We start from the raw sequence: 22,427 nt of genomic DNA, 5'->3' as shown, positions 1-22,427 counted from the left end.
CTTGAGCAGCCACTTTGTTTTATTGTTGGTAATTGTTTTGGGCAGACTGGCTCAGCAGATTTAGCTCATCTTAAATTGGAGAGGCGAGAGAGACCAGAGGCCACACTACGTGCACTCCACTTTGTGTTGGGGAGGGGGAAATTTAGGGATCCTCTGTGTACCATCTCTGATTGTGCCCACTGGCAAACCAAATAGCATATTTTTTATGTTCCTATGAGTCACTGACTGGAGGATAAAAAAGAAGGAGGGGCGGGGAGGGGGGGTCTAGTGTCAAGAACAGACTTACCTTGAGGCAGTGGAGTGGCTTTCGGATGTCTTCACCAAGAAAAGCCCCGTACTCTAAATGCTGTTCTCTATCTACTCTGACATTTTTTGTTTGTGAAATTACCTTGGCCATCATTGGTGGGCGGAGCTTCTTGCAGCACACCTGACAATTAACTGGATATTTTGGTGCAGCTAGAACAGAAGGATGGTGCCAGATTAGGAAATTGCCAACTCAATTTATTTCTAGGGTCTTGGAGTTATTTGTAATACATTTATCATTGAAAATGTTTGCAGTCAATATTTGAGATATTTTTAGGATCAATATTAGGTTGAATTTACTAAACGGTGAAGACAATTTCCACTATGAAACCACACAGACTGGCTGTGGAGCAAAGCTGGGTGGGGAGGGAGGGATAAAAGATGAGTCGCCATCACGAAAACACCAAGGGGACCAGGTTATGATCAAATGGGCCATCTGAGGTGCTAATTGCATTTGCGTGTGTGCATGAGAGTACAAAGTTTTGGCAGCTGCAAGCATCTGGCCTTTTCCTCACAGCATCTTTTTCTTTTTGCTTCCCCGTCGGGCAGCTTGGAGAACTGATGGTACAAGGTACTTACCCTTTAAAGCAATAATACATCGCCCGGATAAAACAAGATTGCTGTATTTATTGCCTCCTGCCTCAAGTGTCTGGTAAAAACAAAACAAAGATACAAGAGACAGGACCGCTTTAGTGTAGCCTTGAGTTAAATCCAATAACACCTTTTCATTTGCATTATATTGAGGACCAAGCCTGACACATTTAGTTGGAATGTTGTAAAGCAGATTTCAGATTTAGGTCTGATTTGTGCTTCTTACTACTTAAGTCCAACATGGCCATAAGATGACTAACATGCTAAGAGTCGATTTTGGCGATACCTTTTGGCCCTCATTTGGTTCTGCTTTCTCCTTCATGAAGATTTCCCTGTCTCTTTAAATCCCTCTTGCAGGAGTTCACTCTCCCCGCTGTATCATAATTAAGTCAGTATATGAGCCGTAAAGACCCAACTCTCCCGAAATAAACCGTAAATTCTTACCATCTGCTCCTTTCCCCTTCACTGTGACTTCAGACCTTCACAACTCTGCCCACCCTTACCCGACGTCCTCCCAGATGCCGAGAGGAAAGAAATCGTACGAATAAGAACATCTGTCACATTGAGAATAGTTTGACTCATTTTGAGGCAGTTCAACTCGAAGACTCAACGATACCGTTAAAATACAAATTTTGAAAATGACGTAACAATTTCAAAAGGGCCCGACTATTTGTCATATTTTGTGCAGTCGCTGAATCACAGTTCACGAAGAGGTTTCCGCCTTTCGCTTTTCATACTGTCAATGTTCAATAACATGACGGGATCTGATTTACGCTTGTGCTGAATATACAGACGTTAAGGAGCGCTGTCAGCTGGCCATAAATATGGATAGCATACTCAAACGGCAATCAAATGATTCATAAATCATAGTCCTGAATTTCGCTGCAGTCACTTCATACGCTGAATATTCGCTGCACCTCTCATGTAAACTTCCACGATGCATTTTTCCAGTCTGGCTGAACTATGCCATTTTAATCAGGATCTTTTTTTTTTTTTCCCCCCGCCTAATCATGCAGTCTGTTTGCAACTGCAAACAATATACAGCAAATAGGCCAGGCAAATAAGGCTACACAGGCTTCTCGTGAGCACTTTCTGAGGTGCTTGAACTAGTTTAACCTTCCCAAGAGTCTAGGCGGAAGTTCAACACGTCATTTTGCGGCCAAAGAAAGAAATATGACGTGTGTCTGGAAAGTTTCAAGACTCTTTTTATAAAAGATATACAGTACCGTATTTTCCGGGTTATAAGGTGCAGTCTCACTGAACGGGTCTATTTTTTTTAGATTTCCAGATATACGATGCAATCGGGTTCCAAAAGGGAAAACAAATCAGCACAGGAAATAAGTAATTCAACTTTCATACATAAAGGTGCAAATGATTAGAAGGCACACCTTGAGAAAAACCCACGAATGTTTGAGATCATCAAAACCAAGCTACAAAGAACTTTTTTTTGCTTTCATCCTACAACAAAAAAAATCCTTTCGTATCAATTTTGCTTCAATGAATGAGAAGAGGCGAAAATTGTGACAGGACATCATATTGCGACAACCCAGCAACGTCCTGTGCAACTCACAGTTTCATATCAAGCAGAAACTGCTGCGCTGGATCAACCTATCCACTCACCCAAACTGTCTGAGTTTAATTTTTTTTTCCATTTCCCCCGTCTTTCCTCAAAGTCATCATCAAGGTTTTTAAAGATGACATCAAGATAGCCATGACGATGGAGCTACAAAGGATCCCTAAGGATTCTCTCCAGGAGAGCATCAGGGCTGGGAACTGCATTATGCTTCAGGGGAAGAAAAAAAATGGCGTATGTCTTGTATGAAAGCAGGCCTGGAAGTTCTCAAACACACCATATACATTGAAAGATTCATATACACACACATATACACACAGAGAAGATGATAGAAGCGAATAAGCTTGCCACCTGTCTTCTTTTACCCCACGGCTCCAAGGTAGCAGCCAGCTCGGAGGCCCACACCAGATGGAAGCGCAGGCTTCCACAGGCGCAGCCCTACTGATGAGATGAAGGCACTACGGATCAAAAAGTCGACGTGAATCGATGTATGAGCATGCAAAGTTTTCATGAGTCACTTTTATCTCGCACCATTAGCGACGCTTGAAAGGCCTGAGTACTTATTATTATGAATTCAGGGGACGGTTTTTATCTTAAGCCTAATAGGGGAACGGTTTTATTTGTTTTCTACCTCTCATGGAGTGATGGGGATGTGTTGTTCTTGTCCTGCATCAAGGGTTTGCAGTTGCCGGGATGGTGACGGTTAGAGCAGATGTGACTCATTGCTGCACTGCAGTAGCTTGTGAATCAGAAGCTCACAGCTACTTTGTTTTGATGGTTTAATATTCAAGATGATCTGGCACAGAAAAATGTTGACTCTGTAGAGCAATTTACATGCAGTGTTATTATTGGCCAATGTTTTTTTTTTGAAACAAATATACCAATATTTTTTTCTAGATAATGTCACATCTTCTCTATAATATAATGTGTAATAATAATATATTCTATATATTATTTGATATTATATGCAATAATATATTTAGTTATATTTATGAATTAAGGGTTAGGTTTAGGTTTGGTAACAAGTTGTTAAACTTGTTTAGGTCAAACTTAAAACCCCCGGATGTGCTCAAAACTAGACTGCAGACAAAATAAAAGAATACATTTTTGAATATATAACTCAATATGTGGTATGAGAGGGAAAAAATGCTATGCTCGTAGCAATTATAGCCTAAAAATACGTACTTTTGAACGTATTCACGAATCAAACAATTTTACTCCAAGTTGGCACTTCAACATTTCCATACATACGTAAAAATCATTCAGTCCAAGTTCCGTTCAGACTGAATCTTGGCATCGCTACTCTGTTAGATCATTAGGTGATAGTTGAGGCAGTTATTCCATCTTTTGAATAAAGTGCCTGGCAGCTTCTCATTTTGTTTTTCTTTCAAAGTGAGCGGGTGGAGAGAAAGGATTTGCACTTGGTTTTGCTTTCATTGAAATGTTGCCACCCACATTTTGTCATTCACCACCTTTTGTTGCAGACCTCTCCACTTCTCAAACGCTATTCATTTTTTGAGCATGTGCTGTATTCTCTTCTCTGCAATAAACAATAAATCACAGCCTTGTCATTTTCACAAAGCCGTTCCATATTCCGAGAATCCTCAGCAGTTCTGTTTTGTGAGAAAAGAACACCACTCAACTAACATAAAACTGTAGTGACTTGTAATATTAATATGAATGATGGTAAATATTTGAAAAGGGTTTTCTTAAACAAAAAAAAAAGGACTTTTCACTGCAGCATTCCTATTTATGTATGCCATGCTCAATTGGAGATGAACTTTAGGTGTGTGGCTGTAATTCGGATAAGTAGGTGGAGCTTTGGATAACACCCACGTGAAATGCTAAACCTTCTAAGCTGCTAAGAGGTTTGGCTGTAGAGAAGTCAAGGCTAAAGCAGGCAGGAAGCAAGTTGGAGTGCTGGTATAAGAGCAGTGGTTACTATATATATATATATATATATATACATATAGATATACATATTTTATTCTATATATTTTATATTATATAATATATTTTTTATTTCTTTTATTTTTATTTTTTTAATGTAAAATATCTATTTATAAATATATTTTTTTTTTAAAGAAAATGTTGCTCAAAGTGAACAACTTCAGGCACATTAAGCATGCAATGAAGGGAAGCCATGACAAAATTTGAAGATCAATGGAGCTCTGATCGAGTAGACTGGAAGCAATTTTGTAGTCCGATTGCAAAGGGCCTACAAAAGCTTTCGTCAATATCAACATTGATCTTTTAAAGGCTGCTTTCAAAATGCTGGAAGTTGGACCGCAGCACTTTTATGCCTTGAAATAGCGTCAGCATTTTGCATTTTTACATATATTTAAATATTCTTCAGCTATTCTCTTAAGGCCGCTTTCATAAACATGAATGTGTCGAGGTATAAAGCAAGACTCAGAGCCCACATTATATTCAAGAGCATAAATCAAGGTTTGCTGACAGGTCTTGAGCTTGGTTGTGTTTTTGCCAGGCTGAGTGGTTCCGCTGTAGACTGAGAGGGTGTCAGACAAGCGCAGACAGGTCATTTCCTATCCATGGAGGGGGGCCGAAGAGGCTGACTCAGCAGTCCTGGATTCAGATGATGACAGCTATGGATGCACCCAGTCAGGTCCTACGCTAGGCCATTCCTCCTCATCAGCCTCAGAGGCAGAGTTCAGTCAAGTCAGCACAACACTGATAAAACTGTTGCCGTCTGGCCTCCTCCTCCTTTTATGATTGTCTGTAGAGCAAAGTGGAGGGCACGCATTTGACTGAGAGAACGAGCAGGAATCAAAAACGAGGAAAGAAGAGGAAGATTATCCCCGCTGAGCACATACGCCGTGTCTCGGGCTTTTTTCTTTCTCAGACCTCCCGTTGCTTTCCATCGCCATGGCGCACTCCTGGAAATTGGATGTTCTGACTTCAAATCCTGCGTCCAATTTTCTTGAATGGCTAATTTCAGACACGTTTTGCTTTAATGGAATTCAAATTTGAGCCAACCTCGTTTTTGTTGAAAAGTACTAATCTAATACTAATAAAAAAAAGCGAATCTATTGCATTTGCACTACCAGAGTTATTTGTATTCATATTTTTATTTTTTTATATATTTTTATATTTATTTATTTTCATTCGTTTATTCAGCCGGTTTTCTCTAATTTGCTGAAAGGCAGCGTGACGACTCACAGGTTTTAATCCCAATTGGAAATACGTGATCACGAGGATCACATGGTATGAACGGTAACCTTTTGAGAAGGGGGTAGAACAGTTGGCAGTGCACAGGAGGGGGATCGCCGCTTTAATACAAAAGACAGCTTGGTGCTGCACAAGGGTAACGGATGAGCCAGGTCTCCAGCCTGTCTTACTTTAAAATGACTTTGTTGTTAATTTTGGCTTCAGACCTGATGTCAAAAGTTGAAACTCATCAATCTTTTCGATGCGGTTCCCGAGGCAAGAAGGTCACAAAGTTACATTCTGATGTCACCAGACAAAGGTCCATCATGCAGAAAAGTCGACAAGGTATTCTCATAGCTCCTACAAACAGATGTTTTGCTCTCTTGTCACCAGCATTGACCTCCTCAGACACGTTATCATTGGATGCCAGCTCTTCTGACTGTAGCTGCCATCTTGAGTTAGTGACGGCCTGGCGTGCGGAGGCCTTCCCGTCCGCCTGTCAGCCCAATGGAGGAAGAGGAAGCAGATCTCGCCCACAGCTTGTGCCCACATTTCACATTGACTCAGCTTCATGCCACACCATTCCTGCAGGCTGCTGCGGAGCACAATTCTGCGAATCAAGCCAAGCAGACTTAATACACACGAACAACTCTCCCATCCTTCTCCATTTAGGGACTTTAATGTCTTTGGTTGGTCTAAGTACAACAGCGGCGGAAGCACTTTGGCTGCAAAGGCAATTAGAAATGAAGCTCACCATTGCCTTTATTTGTTAGTCAAATTTCACTTTATTGCATTCAATTCTGGCTTTAATTTGCAAAGCTGCAAACTCAAGAGTCCAAAAAGATACGGAGTGGAAATACTGTCGAAGAGTACAATATATATATATATATATATATATATATATATATATATACATATATATTTTTTATTATGTACCGTAATTTTCAGACTATAAGTCGCACCGGAGTATAAGTCGCACCAGCCATAAAATGCCCAAAAAACTGAAAAAAACCCATATATATGTATATAAATCGCTCCTGAGTATAAGTCGCCCCCCCACCCAAACTATGAAAAAAAACCGCGACTTATAGTCCGAAAATTACGGTATTTTATTATTTGACTGAAAGAAATAACAAAAAATATAATATAATATAATATAATATAATATAACATAATATAAAATAAATAAATATAAAATAAATGTATATAATGTAATATAACATAACATAACAAAATATAATATAATATAATATAATATAATATAATATAATATAATATAATATAATATAATATAATATAATATAATGAATAATTTCTGTGTAGCCTCAGCATGTCTGAGCAGTACCACCAAGCGATTCTGAGAAACTAACGAGGTGTGCATCGCCGCCGCTAACACACAGTCCACCCACGCACATCACATGCATCGTCATGGCTACATTGATGAGCAAAACTATTCCACCTAAGACTGCATGTTCTTTGTCAGACATCGTTAACGTCAAGACTGTCGACACTTTTTTTATCGAGCTATTTGGACTTGACCGTCTAGCCGTGCTGTAGTTCGGAAGAGATCATTAGTGCAGTGGAGCGGGTATACGGTTCACATATGGAGTCTTGGCTCAAAGTTCACGTCAGGTTATCTGGTACTTGTGAAGTGTCTGGTGTCAAGGCCTGCTACTGGTAGGCGGCGGTTGCATTTATATTCACAACGACAGTGGCCTTATTTGACAGAACAAGTTGCAGTGCACTGCAACTATTGAATAGACGGGCCGGTATTAGTCTTCGGACAATTTTTGGCAACACCAATAATTGTTGTCATATTACATTATAACACTGAAACAGGAAAATGCTATCAGCAGGCTTAGGAGTTGGAAATGGAAACCCACTAGCATGCATCAGCATTGGAAGGGGGGATTACATTTTTTGGCAAATGTAACTAGGACAGGCTTTAGTGTTGGCACGTATTGTTTTGTGCTTCGTCACAATAAAACACCCATTTGAGAAGCTGAGATTGAAATTGCAAGGAGAAATATCCGAGACTGCTTATGAAAAAAAACGATTTCTCGGCCAGCATAAAAACATGGCATCCAGTAGTGTGCATTATGCATAGGAACGGATACGATGGCAGAGACAAGCATGTTGGGAGTGGGAGGTGTATGATGCTGGCATGTCACATCCATTCCCCCGTATCTGCTGTTGACATCGGGCCCGGAAGGCAACGTCTTGACACTGGACGTCGTTGACTCATGGGGCACGAGGTGCGGTGAATGGATATTCCTCTTTACACTCACACCGGGACACCAGCCATCACATGAACCACCGGGATACAGTTGTGAACTGTCATATTTGTAAAGATTTTTATTTCCAAGGTTAGAATTGCAGCAATACTCATTAAAATGGAAAAACATGCAGAGAACGTGTCATATTTGCAAAATGCATTTACAGTTTTTGCACCAAACGAATCCAAAATTGTTTTTCCATCGCAAGAAAAGAAAAATCGTAATACATTAAGACGCATTAAAAGCGATCTTTGCAGCGTCTAGACGACTCATTGACATGCAACGCTCGCTTCTGTGCGCTTCTGTTTATTCAGCTAATTTGAGAAAGTATGGGATCAGAAAATTTACAATTCATCGGTGCTATCACTGAGCTGAAGCTTCCTCGGAGTTAGTAGAACGTGACGACTCGGCACAATAAACTGGCAAACCTTTTGTTTACTTTCAAGTCTTATTTTTGAATATAAATACGATTACTATGCTTCTATTATCAACTACAAGTGTGATGTATTAATTGAAAAAAAATGACACCATTAAGCGTGAGCTTACAATTCATATGCGGTAAACACGATGTTGACTTATAGTCATTCTATGGCCATATTCATATGAGAAGCTGAATACATGGCCCATTCCAGCTGCATTTAACAGATAAGGCACTTAAAGAACAAACCCGATGGCAGCGCTGAGACCAAAGAACAGTAAAATAGATTGACCGTATAAATTCCATGTGGAGCTTTCCATATCTTAATAGTCCAGAGAGAGGCCAATGATTTACAACGCAACCATCTGCGCTCATGTGTGTATGTGTGTGTGAATGCATGTTTGGCATGCTCAGAATTTTCCTGCCCGAGACATCTTTTTACTTAAGGAAACTGCTTTTGCACAGCACTTATTTTAAGAGCCACACAAGGTGAGAGGCCAAAAAGAACTTACAGTACATTTCGATGACTTGCTTGGGTGAACATTGCAAAGTAATATTTTTCAAACTACTTTTGGCACAGGGTGGCTTCCATAAATGTTGGGACATTCCAAGTCAGGCGTGGGCGCGATATGCTTTTCCTCTGATTAGATTTTTTTTTTTTTCCAGAGTGCCAATTTGGTATAAGTCTGGAAATTTCCCATTTGATCTGTTCTGACACACAGTTTGCCTCCGGCGTGGTGTCAGATGTGCGATGCCTGCTGGGAGCTTCTTATTTCTCCATTAAACAGTCTTGGGGGCGACATAGATGTCTTCTATAGGCTTCTCCCCGTTTCAATTACCGTCGCTGGGAATGAACTTTGAGCCGGTGTGGCTTTGGATAAGTGTTTCTTACTTCTTCCTTTTCCTCTATTTCCCCATCAAAAAGCTTTGAATCAATTTCATGCCCTACAAATGCTGTTTACCCTCTTGGGTGTGAAACAGCTGCTGCTTGCTTGCCCCTCACTGGCTTCTTGAGCATTTCTTGCGCTCTCTCTCTCTCTCTCTCTTCGGCTTTTCTTTGTGTTTAAAAAAAAAAAATAATATACAGAGGCTATTACACTGAAATACGGAGCTGCTCGTCTAAAACATTCAGTACGCAGATGCGATGTATTAAGTACCTGTTTGCATTCATGATCATCACTTTCAAAGACACTTCCAAGTCCCTAAAATGTTAATCGTTAAGAAAAATATTGAGCAAGGCATGTTTAAAATTCATCACATTCGAATATGAATTTTCCGTTATCACTCGACAAGGCTCTCTGTTCTCGCTCCAAAAATCTTCTGGTCACGGGCCTGTCGGATTTTCGTGATTTTAAACAGTCCGTGTTTGAATAGAATATCACGTGTAGCTGGAAAGCAAACATCCGGATCGTATTTCATTTCCAGTCGGTGGATTATCTTTTCTATCAGGTTTAATGTCCAGCAGTTTCTTTTAGAAAATAAACTTGCATAACTGTGTCACGGCGGTTTCATTTTGAATGACTGAAGGAAAAAAAATGGCATCATGTGAACTGTCCTTCGGAAGATATTCAAATTCAATTATGAAGAAACTTGATGGGGTCGCAGTTTTCAATCATTTAAAAAAATACATAAAAAAACAAAACAAAAGCAGCATACTCAGTCGAAGGTCGAACTCAAGGCCAAACAAATAGTTGCGGACACTGTGCTGTAAATTTCTCTTTTAATGATAATTAATCAAATAATACACAAAAAAAGAGATGGTTGAATGATTTGATTTGATTCCATCCATTTTCTAAAGTGCTTGTTGTGCTGTTACATCTAAGGTTTTTCCTTTAACCCTTACCTGTGCCATAAGCGGGTCACCACTCAGGGGAGGTGATTAGTCTCCAGCCTGCTTCTGACAGCACTTAATGAAAATGAATGTTAAGATAGCATCCATGGAAATAGGCCAGCAGGTGTATTTATCCTGCTTTAAGAAGCCAGGTGGAAACGGTATCACGTTCTCAATGCAATCCAAAAATAACTTTGGGAGGGTCCATTTTTAAACATATTTAAATTCAAATTAAGCCTCGGTGCTATTCATGCTTCCTCATCAACACATTAGTCAGCTCAGCTGGATGAAAAGAGTAAGCAACACTAACTGCGAGAGCTTCGCTTCAGCTTTAAGCTGGTCCGAATCTCATTAAAGCGTATTATTGGGTGACTTGCAACGTTGTGATCGCCACAACAAGGATTGGCTCAGCGGGCTCTTAACCCTACTTTTAGTCTCAGAGATTAGGTTTTATTGGATGGCCAGGTTTTGCATTTCAGGAAACAAATTGGCTAATGAGCATGATGCAAAATATAGGTTAGCGTATTTTTGTAACTCAAATCCTTTTTTTAAAAATATCAACATATAATCAGATGGATGGATGTTGAAGTGAAGTGGCTTTTTATTTTTATGGAAGCCCAGCCGAGATATTATCAGCCAAAAGTTGCAGCGGGCATCTTAAAGCATTGTAATTTATCGGCCTTGTTTCTGCTGATACAGCTCGGCTGTCAAAATCATCAGCATGCACACACAAACACCGCATGGCCTTTGAAAGAGGCACACAATTGCATATCCAGTAGAACCCACTGACACTGAGAGGAAGGCAAGAATTGAATCGCTCTCTCAGCCTATTTTCTTCTCACGCTCTCATTTTCAATGTTTATTCTCCCCTTTTTCCTCACCCCATCCCTCCATACTTTATGCGGCATGGAGACGCGGAGATTATCTTTTTTTCTTTTTTTTTCTCCCGACTTTCACAGAGGCAAACCCATCAAGATGGGATTTATGTGGAAAGCTGTTGTTCAAGACCTCTTATCCACATTAAAAGAATCCGCGTTGTAAATGGAGGCGTTACGTTACCTATTTATTGCATGTTGGTCTGGATTATTACGGAATTGACACTTTGGAATGGTTTTGTGTTGGGCGGTTTTGAATCACAGAAAGTTGGAACTCCCTAACTGTGACTTTGAGTGAATGCTAATTGTTTGACTTAACTCGGTAATAATCAAATATTTGTAAACACAGTCGAGGGTCCAGTATATTAAAATCTTAAAAAATATGAAATAAATATATTAACATTTTAAAATGATTGTATTAATTTATTCATTATTCTAACATTTAAAATATATAAAAATATTTAAAATTTTCTCGCTTGGTCATAACTGTAACTCAGTCTGTTTCAGTTCCAACAGATTTGTAAAGACATACTAGTCGAGGGTCCAGTATATTAAAATATTAAACAATATTTAATAAATATATTAACATTTTAAAATCATTTTATTAATTTATCAATTATTTTAACATTTAAAATATATAGAAATATTTTTTTCCCCCCCGCTTGGACATAACTGTAACTCAGTCTGTTTCAGTTCCAACGGATTTTTGTTGACTTTTTTTTTTTCTTTCTTTCGTCGTATAGCCACACTCTGGATGCATGATTGGATATTGATCGGTGGATGGAGAGAAGAGGAGAGAATTCTGCACTTTCTTCACCCCAATGAAAGTTGTTTACATGGTGAAAATGCATCTGGATCCAGGTCAGCAAAACATACTGTACACGTTGAAGTATTTCTCTGGAATACTGATGTTGTTTCTTATTGCTTGGCATGAAAAAAATCGATTCATTTTTGTAACAAATTCTCATTAAGTGATTGTTTTTGATTCCTGAATAAAATTACCATTCATTTATCATCTAAACATCCACAAACAATGTTTACATATCACTCAAATACTAATGAGCATTTGTTTGACTCAACATCTGCGTGTGTTCCCAAACCTTCTTTGTGCACAGCGGAAACCTCAACCTCGTGTCCTCGGCTGAAGCTTGTGGACTTAGAGGTCTTCAGAAGGTGACTCCCACAGTGTGTAATTAAACAGCAAACTGCCTCACAAAACGTGGGCGCTGTCCTACTGAGCTCTTCCTTGCTCTAGCATCTGTGCCAAACACCAAAACACCAGATTAGCGTCCTTCGAGCATTTTATATTTTATATATATATATATATACACCTTTTGCAGAACTTAATTGAACTCAATTTTCTTTTTCTTCGAGGCACTGCCAAATGTCAGCGGTATCGCATTTGTCTCAAGCTGCAAGCCCACAGTGCACGTTTGACTACAACAGAAATGAAATGCCGTCTGACGAAGGTACGAGTAATGAAATCCTATATTTGTGTGGCTTTCAAATGATTCTGTGCATTGCTGTTTAGCCACGGTCGCTCGTATGAAATAGCCTGGGACCATCTGCGATTTATGATTCGCTCCCAGCCCCTGGCAAGCCAGGCTGAATAATTTACATTGTGCTGAGACCAACGTGCCTGGAATGTGAGATGCCAAAAATAGGGGGACGATAAAGCCAGATAGAGCAGGATGAAGGAAAATAGTCAAATAAGTAACAGATACTGGTGAAAAGAGGCAGCAACGGGCATGTAACAAGTTGAGTAGTTGACTAAACATGCCGAGTCACATGAGAGACTCTCTCCAGAGCCTTGATATATATATATATAACCCTAATATATGTATGTTTTTATTATTAAATGTTCAAATGTATATATATACCGTATTTTCCGCACTATAAGGCGCACCTAAAAACCTCCAATTTTCTCAAAAGCCGACAGTGCGCTTTATAATCCGGTGCACCTTATATATGGACCAATATTGAGCCACTACAACAGGCGTGTCCAAATATATGGACTTATATATGGAGAAAATTTTAAAATGGGCCATTCATTGAAGGTGCGCCTTATAATTCGGTGCGCTTTATAGTGCGGAAAATACGGTATATATACTTTTTTTTTGTATATTATGCAAGGACTTGACAACAATCAAAAAATATTTGATAGCCCTAATATGAAGTGTTTATAATACGGAAAAGGTATGGGATGCTCATAAATCTTTAAAATAAATAAATGATGCAATACACTGTGTATGGCGATGCGTGTGCGTGGAGAAGTGTGTTCATGTGTGTTTGTATCTACCCTTGTGCCTTCTGGCTCCAACCTTGGATGCCTCTGACTTTTTCACAGGTGAATGCTCTTTAAAAAAGTTACAAGCCTCAAGCTACCGGTCCCGAAGGCCCCTAGAAAATGGACGATGGCGAGAAACTAGAGACGTACTTGTATATTCACTGTGAACATTTTACAAAGGTCACAAAAACAAAGAATGGTGAATGAAAAATTAACATGAGGGAATTACTTTGGTCAGAAGCTCCAAAAGTCGGTTTGTCATTAAATTCACCGTTTTGGAGGACAATTAAGAAAAATGTAATTTTTCAGATATCAAATTATGGTTTATAAAATACAACAGCGCTGTGTATACGTCAAAACAGTCCATATGCAATGTCCTTGAAGATGCTTCCCTTCTGTCAGAACACAATGTGAGCTGACAAGCGTGATTGCATTTGATGATAATCTTCAACCAATCAGTTGGCCTAATCTCATTTTAGATTTAATAAAACGGGAGTAGGCAGCACAAAAAGGTAAAAGCGAAGCAGATAAGAAAGTGCAGTCATTTGACCTCATTGATCTGTTGTTTTATGGACCCTTATCATATCATATTATATAAATCTCGATTAAATGGTGAGATCCTCGGGAACCTTTACTTGTTTCCTCACATTTGCCTCATGCTTTTTATTATTATTATTACTATTCGAAATCTATTTTCTTAGCTGACAGAGCAATAATTTGTATAAAATTAAAACCGTAAATTATGTTAAATATCCGACCTGAGACAGCAATAATTTGTGTTCAATTTCTGACCTGAACTGGGGGACTCCGTGCATCCCCCATGTGAGCTTCTGTCCGCTCGAGACCCCATGGGCAGTTGGCAGATGGCAAGGCACTGCCATACACAGATGCCTACCTCTTAGCTCTCTCATCTTAGCCAAACGCATGTAGCAAACATTGGAGAAATCTTATTGGAGTTCCTTCTTGCTTTGATAGACAACCAAGTAATGAGATGAAACTTATTCAGACATCTTCATGACTTGGACCATCATGCAGCTCGAGATGCTTTGGCACTGCTCTACTAACAGTTGTCCACTTTTTTCTTGCTCATCCGTCCAAACGCATTTGGGCCTTGATTTCTTATTCCGCTGTTTTGACGGCCTACCCAGGTTTTTTCTTCTTCTTGTCAAATTGTAGCTATTACTGTTTTAATGAAAGTTACAATGACTGTAACACAGCAATTGGACCACCGAGTGTCATGATCGCATGAGGGAACATCGCCTGCCAATGTTGGACAACATACAGAACTGAGATCTTAAGAGGCACTAATCCTGGGGCAGTTCATCTGTTTGGCAGTTCTCGAGCCGAAAATCGGTCTTCGCTACAGTAATGAGACATCATCCCGTCTAATGTGTCGTGCTCAGCTGCCGTCACATAAGGCCACTCTTTTATTTCTATCACACTCGAGTCAGTTAATTTTGTGCTTATATAATCTCGTTAAATCGGTGTTCGGTGATTTTGGTTCCTTTTAAAAAAAGTTTTAGTATAACACACTTGTTTGTGTGCAACTAAGATCCGTTAACCTTCACGTTCTAAACATCTTAGCTAGCTTGATTGTGATAGAGGTTAACGGAAACAATGGAAGAATTCAATTTTAGACTTTGTATGTGGGCGAGGCATTATTTGCATATCAGCATTCTTTTTAAAAAATATGTAGAAAAAAAAAAAGCAGTGAGCGGTCTATTTTGACAATTCACATCCATACGTGCACTCGAAAAGCTCGGTGTCAGGAAATTGCCTGAAAATGAAAAGCCTCAAGGCAGGTTAAGATTATTCTGCCAGGCTTAAAGATGAGAAGAAATGAAAAAGGAAAAGAACACTATATTGGACAAGCCCCAGTGTAAAGTAAACACAGGAAGGACAACAATGAGCTGTCACTCATGCTAAAGAGTCTGAAAATGTCTTTGGAGAGTATCATCTTTTTTTTTTCTGTGAGGGGGGGGCTGTGCAGAGTCTTGGGTTACAATGCCATCCACAGGCATGTCATCCATATTTATGTTGTTTATGCTGTTTTTCATCTGGCTTTGACACTGGTCACCTCTACAAATTGCACACGACACTCTGGAACAGCTTTGCAGAAGAACTGCTGTGACTATCAAAAAAAAACAACGGGGATAAAATCCATTATGAAGAAAAATAACTTGGAAATGACAAACATAGGAGATTTTCTTTTTTCAACACTAAAAAATAGCGACTATAAACCCATGTTGAGAACCAACAGATAATAAAAATGTCATACTAGCCAAGACTCTCATTATGTTCCATGTGGCCATATGACAGTCATAAGAGACCAGAGGGCTGTTCACTGGTTGAGCGAAGAAATGAGTGTAAAAGACACAGTTATCTTTTTTTATTTTTTTATTTTTTCAAAAGAAAATGCAAGCTGTTGCCTGTGGTCTGGCACTGGCTGCCTCACCATAACTTCACAGGATATTAATTGTTTCAGCGCTGTCAGCAGATTGGCCTCTGCTTGTTGAACCGCATCCAGAAGTACAGTCATCAGCCAAATTGCATGAAGAGAATCTAAAGCTGAGGGACAGTGCAAGACGTTGAGTTTTTTTTTTTTTTTTACAAGAGGGAAGATGCTGTGGGTCCCGTCCCGGCTGCATTTTATTGGCTACTCCGAGCGACAGACGCCCAACGGTGATTAATGGCTGCGACGTGAAAACAGCCGACCACAAAATGTTTATTTATCCGAATAGGATGACAAGAGAGGTGATTGACTTATCAAAAGCTGAAGCGGTGATTGACTTTGTTGACTATTACGGCTGTTTATGAATAATATAACAAAAGATAATTAAATGCACATGTTTTGCAGACGATTTCCCCCGATCTGCAGAATTATCATGCATTGATGTATGCAGGAAGGTAATCAGGTTTTATTATTTTTGACCCAATCAATGAGCAGAAATCAGGTTTGGAAGCTACGCAAGGTTTCTGACAACTTCTCCAAACTGCAGCAATTCTGTTACCAATGGAAACCTTCTCTTGATAGATAAATGATTCCTAAACGGAGAGAGACTTATATGTCGTCATGACAACAGAGGAGAACATTCTCCTGTTGGATTCCGTCTCTATGAACTTGATTTGGAAGCAGATTTTTAATATCTTAACTTTTTGGCCCATAAGTTTGGGGGCCCTGGTGGTAGGATAATAAGAATTTATAAATAATAATCAAATGTTTGCTAATCTGTATCTTCAGGTTGATAGCGAAGAACACAGAGGAAATGTTATCGGGATGTCATTTGGAATGGATTTTGTTTAACAGCACTTTGTGCAAATCTGTAAACAATTTTTTTTAAATCTTTTTTGCACCCTGACACTCTGACAGCTTCTATGCAAGTGGTGCTGAGCTCTTTCTCTGCTTTGAGTGCTGCAGGCGCACGCCACGTGACAGCCTGAAAACAAAAATATTAACATTTATTTATTTAAGCGAGCTAACGCAAAAGATGAGCTTTCTTGTCATAGATGCAAAACAGTTAAAACAAACGGAAACAACGCATCTGATGAGATGGATAATATTTGAATACCCCAGCCCCACCCTCCCGGAAAAAAATATTAAAAGTGATTCCCATATTTTTTTTTTTTTTTGACGGTTAATCGTCTTGTCGATTTTCGTCGTGCTAATCTTTATTCGGACGCACTTTAAGCGGACGTGCGCGTGGGTTGCCGAGTCGCCAGAAGAGGGCATTCGGATTCTGCCTGGTTAAAGTTGCTTGGGGGTGCAGACGCGCGCATTAACAACAGCGTCACGCCGATTGAACTGCTTGTATGAAGAAGGCACGTGGATGAGGGGGGAAATAAGGTGGATATTTGGATTATTTGGTGAGTTTTTGCATTGACTTGTGCGGAGGGCAGCGTTACTTTGCGCTGTGCGCCATGGGTGGTCCAGACTGAGCATCCCTCCGGTCAGACGACACCGAGATTTTGCCCTGCACGGGAGAGGAATCTAAGTGCTGCTTTTTTTCCCCTCTTTTTTTATTGGAGGTGGAAAATCGAAGAATATTACGTTAATTGGGAAGCTCTCCGACGGGGGTTCGTGATGAATCTTCAGGTGCGTGAAGAAATCGCCACGGTCCACTTGGATGGGACTGCGCCTGCTGCAGTGGGCATTTCTTTTTGGCTTCAACTTAGACACGGTTGCTGTTTTTGCAGTAAAAGCACGGACGTTGATTTTTGAATGTGGATTGTATCAAAATCTATCGAGCGGAGATAATCGTGCCGCGGTTTAAATGCTCATTTGAACCGGACTGCGCATTAAGGAGAAGCGGGGAGCAGGTGCGCTCAGACCCGGCTTGAGAATTAGGACGCTACCTGTTAGTGGACATGCGGATCCGAATCCAGTAACTGGACTTGACAGATAACGCGGATATGGGTAAGTGGCTCGCTTTTATAATTAACATTGTTTATATTCCTGCAAGGTGCACGCCAATATCTTCTTCAATTACAATGCATTGTAACGAGAAACTAATTAAGTCGCACCAAAAAGGTTTTTCGGAACACACTGTCAAAAACGTATTTGAGAGGCTTCAGGAATCAGTGCTGAATCCTGTGCATTAATTTTCAGTGGCAGCGCTGCAGTGCTCACACCTCCCCCCTTCCTTCCCTCCCTCCCCCCCTTCCACCCCCATTTGGCTGTAAGGTTTATTACAGACTAAAGGGACTTCATTTGTAATTTGCAAGCCTGTGCAGTCAATGACAGTAGCCTGAATGGCGTGCATTGCAAATTAGTATGGTTTTTTTCATCTCTATTTTAATTTTCTCTTGACCAATTTGAATGGCTGGCTCGCTGACATGCTCAGGGAGTCACAGGAATGCTAATCACATCAATGTTGGAAGCCTGTCAATGTTCTAAAAGCGTAGCTCTCGCTAAACCTATCGAGTGTCCTTAATCTGGTCGAAATAAAATTATACTATCCAGTTGTCGATGATCCCAAACTTTGATATTTGTTGGCACGGTGCAAATTTGAACACGGACTGTGCAAGTGTCTGCAAGTGGTAATGGCATGACTTGAAAAAAAAAAGTCACTAAATGATCAGTACAATATTTGTACATAAGCTACGCTACATTATTGGAATTGAGAGTTTTGCTTTGTTATTGCTGTCCTGGTTTCCTCTTGTGCGCATATGACCACGCACTCACCCTCACTCGGATTCTCGTTTTCATAATATATTCTGCACACACATACGCACATGCACACACACACGCATTTTCCACTGTATAATTAGTCCTTGTTATCCATCATTTGCCTACCCAGTAGTATTATCAGTGGTAGTCTAATCTCCCCGCCAGCCATTGGAAACCAGTAGTCTGTACAGATGATCAAGTTCACTGCTACTGCTATGCCATTAATTGTGAGGCAGTGTGATATATTGACCCACGGTGGGTTTCTGCACCGCATCAATATAAGAAACAGCCGCATGCACGCCAGACTGCACTGTGCGACTCAAATGCAATTTACGTGCAAAGAAAGTAAGCCTATAGGGTGGTTGCCTGGCTTTTGTTCAGTAAATAGTATGTCAGGATGAAAGCATGCTTAATAAAAAATACAGAAACCAAATATTCCGGTATTGGTGTAGGTTTATAATTTTCATTTTTTGCAAGCAAGGTCAAATTAGCTCAACAGTAGATAGCAGATGACCTTCTGGCGGCTCCTCCGCCTCCAGAAGGCAGCGTTCACAAAATGTCACGTGAAGCTGCAAGGGCAAGGGTCACTCGGGCCCTTGAGAGCAATATCGTGTTTTTAATATGCACAAATTCAGAAGGGAATCGATCGCAGGTCACTGAGAGTTACAATATGGCATGTCGTTCCAACGTGCCTGATATTAAAGCCCAGTGATCCCATCAACCTCACGAAGCCCATAACTTGCCTTTCAGATAATAACAGCTCCAAGTTCCAACATATTCTTAAATTTAACGACAGTATAACTAAAGTCGTTTTGTTTGGGTCCCACACGGCAATTGGCAAAGTTTTCTCTCTGCAAAGAAATGTCGGGATACTCTCATTCACATGAACATCATGTAGGTTCCCATGGAGACAAACTTAGTTTGATTCTGTGCATATCTCTTCTACTTCCTGCTTGTTGAATTCAGATCTGAAGTAACAAGCGCTTGATGATCAAACCAAATGTGGTGTGTAATAATGCAGATTCCATAAATACGATCATGTGAGATGAAATCAAAACTACAATGGCACATACGATTTTTATTTCGTTGACTTCCCCTGAACGCTACATTACGACTAAACTACTCAACATGATATGACATGCCCTAACATGACAACTTAACATGACAGTGAAGATCGAGCACTTTACAGAGCAGGTCGACTCCCCGCGTAGTCGACATCAAAAGCAACCTTCTATAATCCTCAAACCTGACCTGAACTTTCAAGCATCCTAACATCAATGACATTTGTTTACAAACCAGCTGTTTTGACATAAATGTCAAACACAATCTCCGTCATACAGGTCATTGTTTGGAGTTGTAGCTTTTGTCGTTCTTTTTCTCGACTTGTCCATCGAGCTCGAGAAATGCTGCTGACAACTTGTAATTGACTCCATTGTCTTGTTTGGATTGTGCATATATTCCAGATATTAAAAAAAATCTTCCTGAAATTCTCAATGGCCAACACAGCCCTGATATGAAATCTAAAATATATTTTTATTTTCACTCCTTATGTGGCCTCCATAGCCTCCACTGTATATGTCCCTTAGCTTCACAGAGGAAGGCTAAAGCTAATTGACTCACTGGCACGACTCCCACGTTCAGCTCACATCAAAGTATTACTAATAAATGTTGGCTTACTTCTATTTTACGCCATAATTGGTGGTTTGTTAGTCATGGAAAGCATTTTCCCCGCTATAAAGATTTTATCTTCACGTACGTTTTCATAGCTTAGGAAGTTTGCAGATACGGAACATGCCAAATGGTGCTTTGTGAATTGGCACAGTTATATTGCTGCAGTAATTCAAATCCTAAAGTTTGTTTGTCAAAAGCGAGTTTCGACAGGGACAGAGAGCGAAACGCGTGGGCTGCTTATTTTTGTTATGCTCACTCTTATTATCGCTTCACCTGCATGGAGCTGTTGCTATCAAGGGAAATCAGGAATCAGACAAGATTGAAAAGCAAAACACACTCGCCTTCTTTGTGTGTGTGTGTGTGTGTGTCCACCAAAAATATCCTCGCTGTTTTTTCTGTCTCGGTAAAGCGTTACCAATTCAAGGGCATGGCGGGCAATTGTTTTATATCAGAGGTCTAACTTGCCAGGCCTTGCCAGGCCTTGCCATCACCCCAAAGATAATTGGAGAGTAATACGTGGTATCTCGGTCTTTTGAAACCGAGCAAAATATAAAACGACCAACCACTTTGGTCAAAATTTCCAGTGCGGGTTCAGGAGATGTCGCATGATTGTTAGTTGGATCTAACAAAGGTGCGTATTGTAGGCACAGGAGAAGAACAAAGCTTTAGGAGAATAGCACATTAGGTAAAAGGGTAATAGAGACACCTCGGAAGGGTGACTTTTGCACCTTGGTGAATGCCATTAGAGAAGGCATTCGCGTACAGAGCACTCATTAACCACATAAGGTTTCAGTAAGTGGCGCGAGGTGAATGAATAAGGAGGCAGTCACATCCAATAGAACAGGCCTGATGTTCTCATGGGAAATACAAGCCAGCTCGTGGGATTTAAATCGAAATTGGAATCAAAAATGTCGAACGGCCCACGCACGCGTTCCCGCAGTCAAACTCGTGTATTACAATTAACGTTACAACAATACACACGGGATCTCCGTATTACACTGTCGTATTTTAAAAAGCAACACGGGTTGATGATGTATATACAACCGTTGACTCCATCTGCGAGGGATGATGAAAGATTTTTGTGAAAGTAATGTGTATTTTTGTGTTGTACTCTGACACACACACTTCCAATACACATATGGGATACACAGATGCTTGGCAAGAAACTAAATGGCTATGTTAGAAAGCATATGTTCAATCAGGCCCCTCGGCTATACTATTTTCGAGAATTATCACTGACAAAACCGGAGATTATGCCGAAGCCATGATCGCTCTCTACGTCAACTACAAGTATCAATGTAGACATAAAGAATACAAGTTCAGGTGAGGTCGGCAGCAACGGGAGCCATTTTTTTTTAGTGCGTTATCATGTCCGCCAACCTCCCGTATTAACTTTTGTAAAGCAGTTAAACGGTATGCACCATTCATATCACCCTTTGTTAATGGTAGGAAAGGCTATACTAGCACACACTGTAACACCGCACCAGCTTCTCAAGGGGAAATCAATATATTTTAATGAGAAATCATTAGCGACTCTGTAAAGAGGAACACTTTGAATGTAAATGACTGTCTCATCTTTGAACGTCAAGTGGTATGACACCATTCCGGCTGAACACTCAGCTGGATTTTTATTTCTTAATTTTAAAGCAAGAGTTCGATCCAACTGCACATGACTGCACATTAATGGAAACAAACCAGTACAGCAAAGGAGTTAAACTTTATTCAATTTGAGTTTGACATCCATATACGTATAAGGTGCTAAATTTAGAGAAAATTAAAGCATTTAAAGTGTTCCGTATCGTTGGAAAAATACGGTAAATTGGATTCCTTCATTGTTGTTCATTAGCACGCTATTCTCACAGATGAATTCAAACAAAACTTATTTTTCTCAGTTTGCAACAAAACCACAATAACGGTAATGGGGTGTGACTATTTCAATTTGTCCATATATGAGAAACAAAAACAGTGTCACACCCTGTGATGCCTCGTCGGGGTCTAGAGGGAAGAGGAAATTGTGGGATTAGGTTTGAGAGAGTGGCACCACAGAAAATGTGATAAAGTAATCACCACTGAGTGGATTAAGTGAGGAAAGGATTTCTCACAAGCAGTGAATGTCAGCCATACAGATATATCTGCAGGTAGCTGACACAGGCTATAGTGGTCAAGGCAGAGTGATTCAAATCATTTGAAGGGTAGCAGCGATGTTGATATGTTTTTAATTTTCTCTGCTGTAGCTTATCTGCTTGACTTTCTTTTTTTTCTGGCTT

The 22,427-nt window shown here is 40.0% G+C and overlaps 1 protein-coding gene across 2 annotated transcripts in view; it reads left to right on the top strand.

Moving 5' to 3' along the window:
- Nucleotides 1–17,066: 17,066 nt before the first annotated feature.
- LOC119131319 (leucine-rich repeat transmembrane neuronal protein 4) overlaps nucleotides 17,067–22,427 on the top strand; it is a 42,586-nt gene continuing 37,225 nt past the window's right edge. For both annotated transcript variants that reach the window (XR_005099637.1, XM_037265649.1), the window contains exon 1: nucleotides 17,067–17,736. Coding sequence is in view for 1 of the 2 variants with exons in the window: in XM_037265649.1 (XP_037121544.1) it covers nucleotides 17,733–17,736 (4 nt within the window). In the remaining variant the exon portion in view is untranslated. The remainder of the gene's footprint in view (nucleotides 17,737–22,427) is intronic.

This window comes from Syngnathus acus, chromosome 12 (genome assembly GCF_901709675.1).
Source record: "Syngnathus acus chromosome 12, fSynAcu1.2, whole genome shotgun sequence".
Classification (NCBI taxonomy): Eukaryota; Metazoa; Chordata; class Actinopteri; order Syngnathiformes; family Syngnathidae; genus Syngnathus; species Syngnathus acus.
Note: the sequence above shows the minus strand (reverse complement) of the source record. Positions and strands in the feature narration are given on the sequence as shown.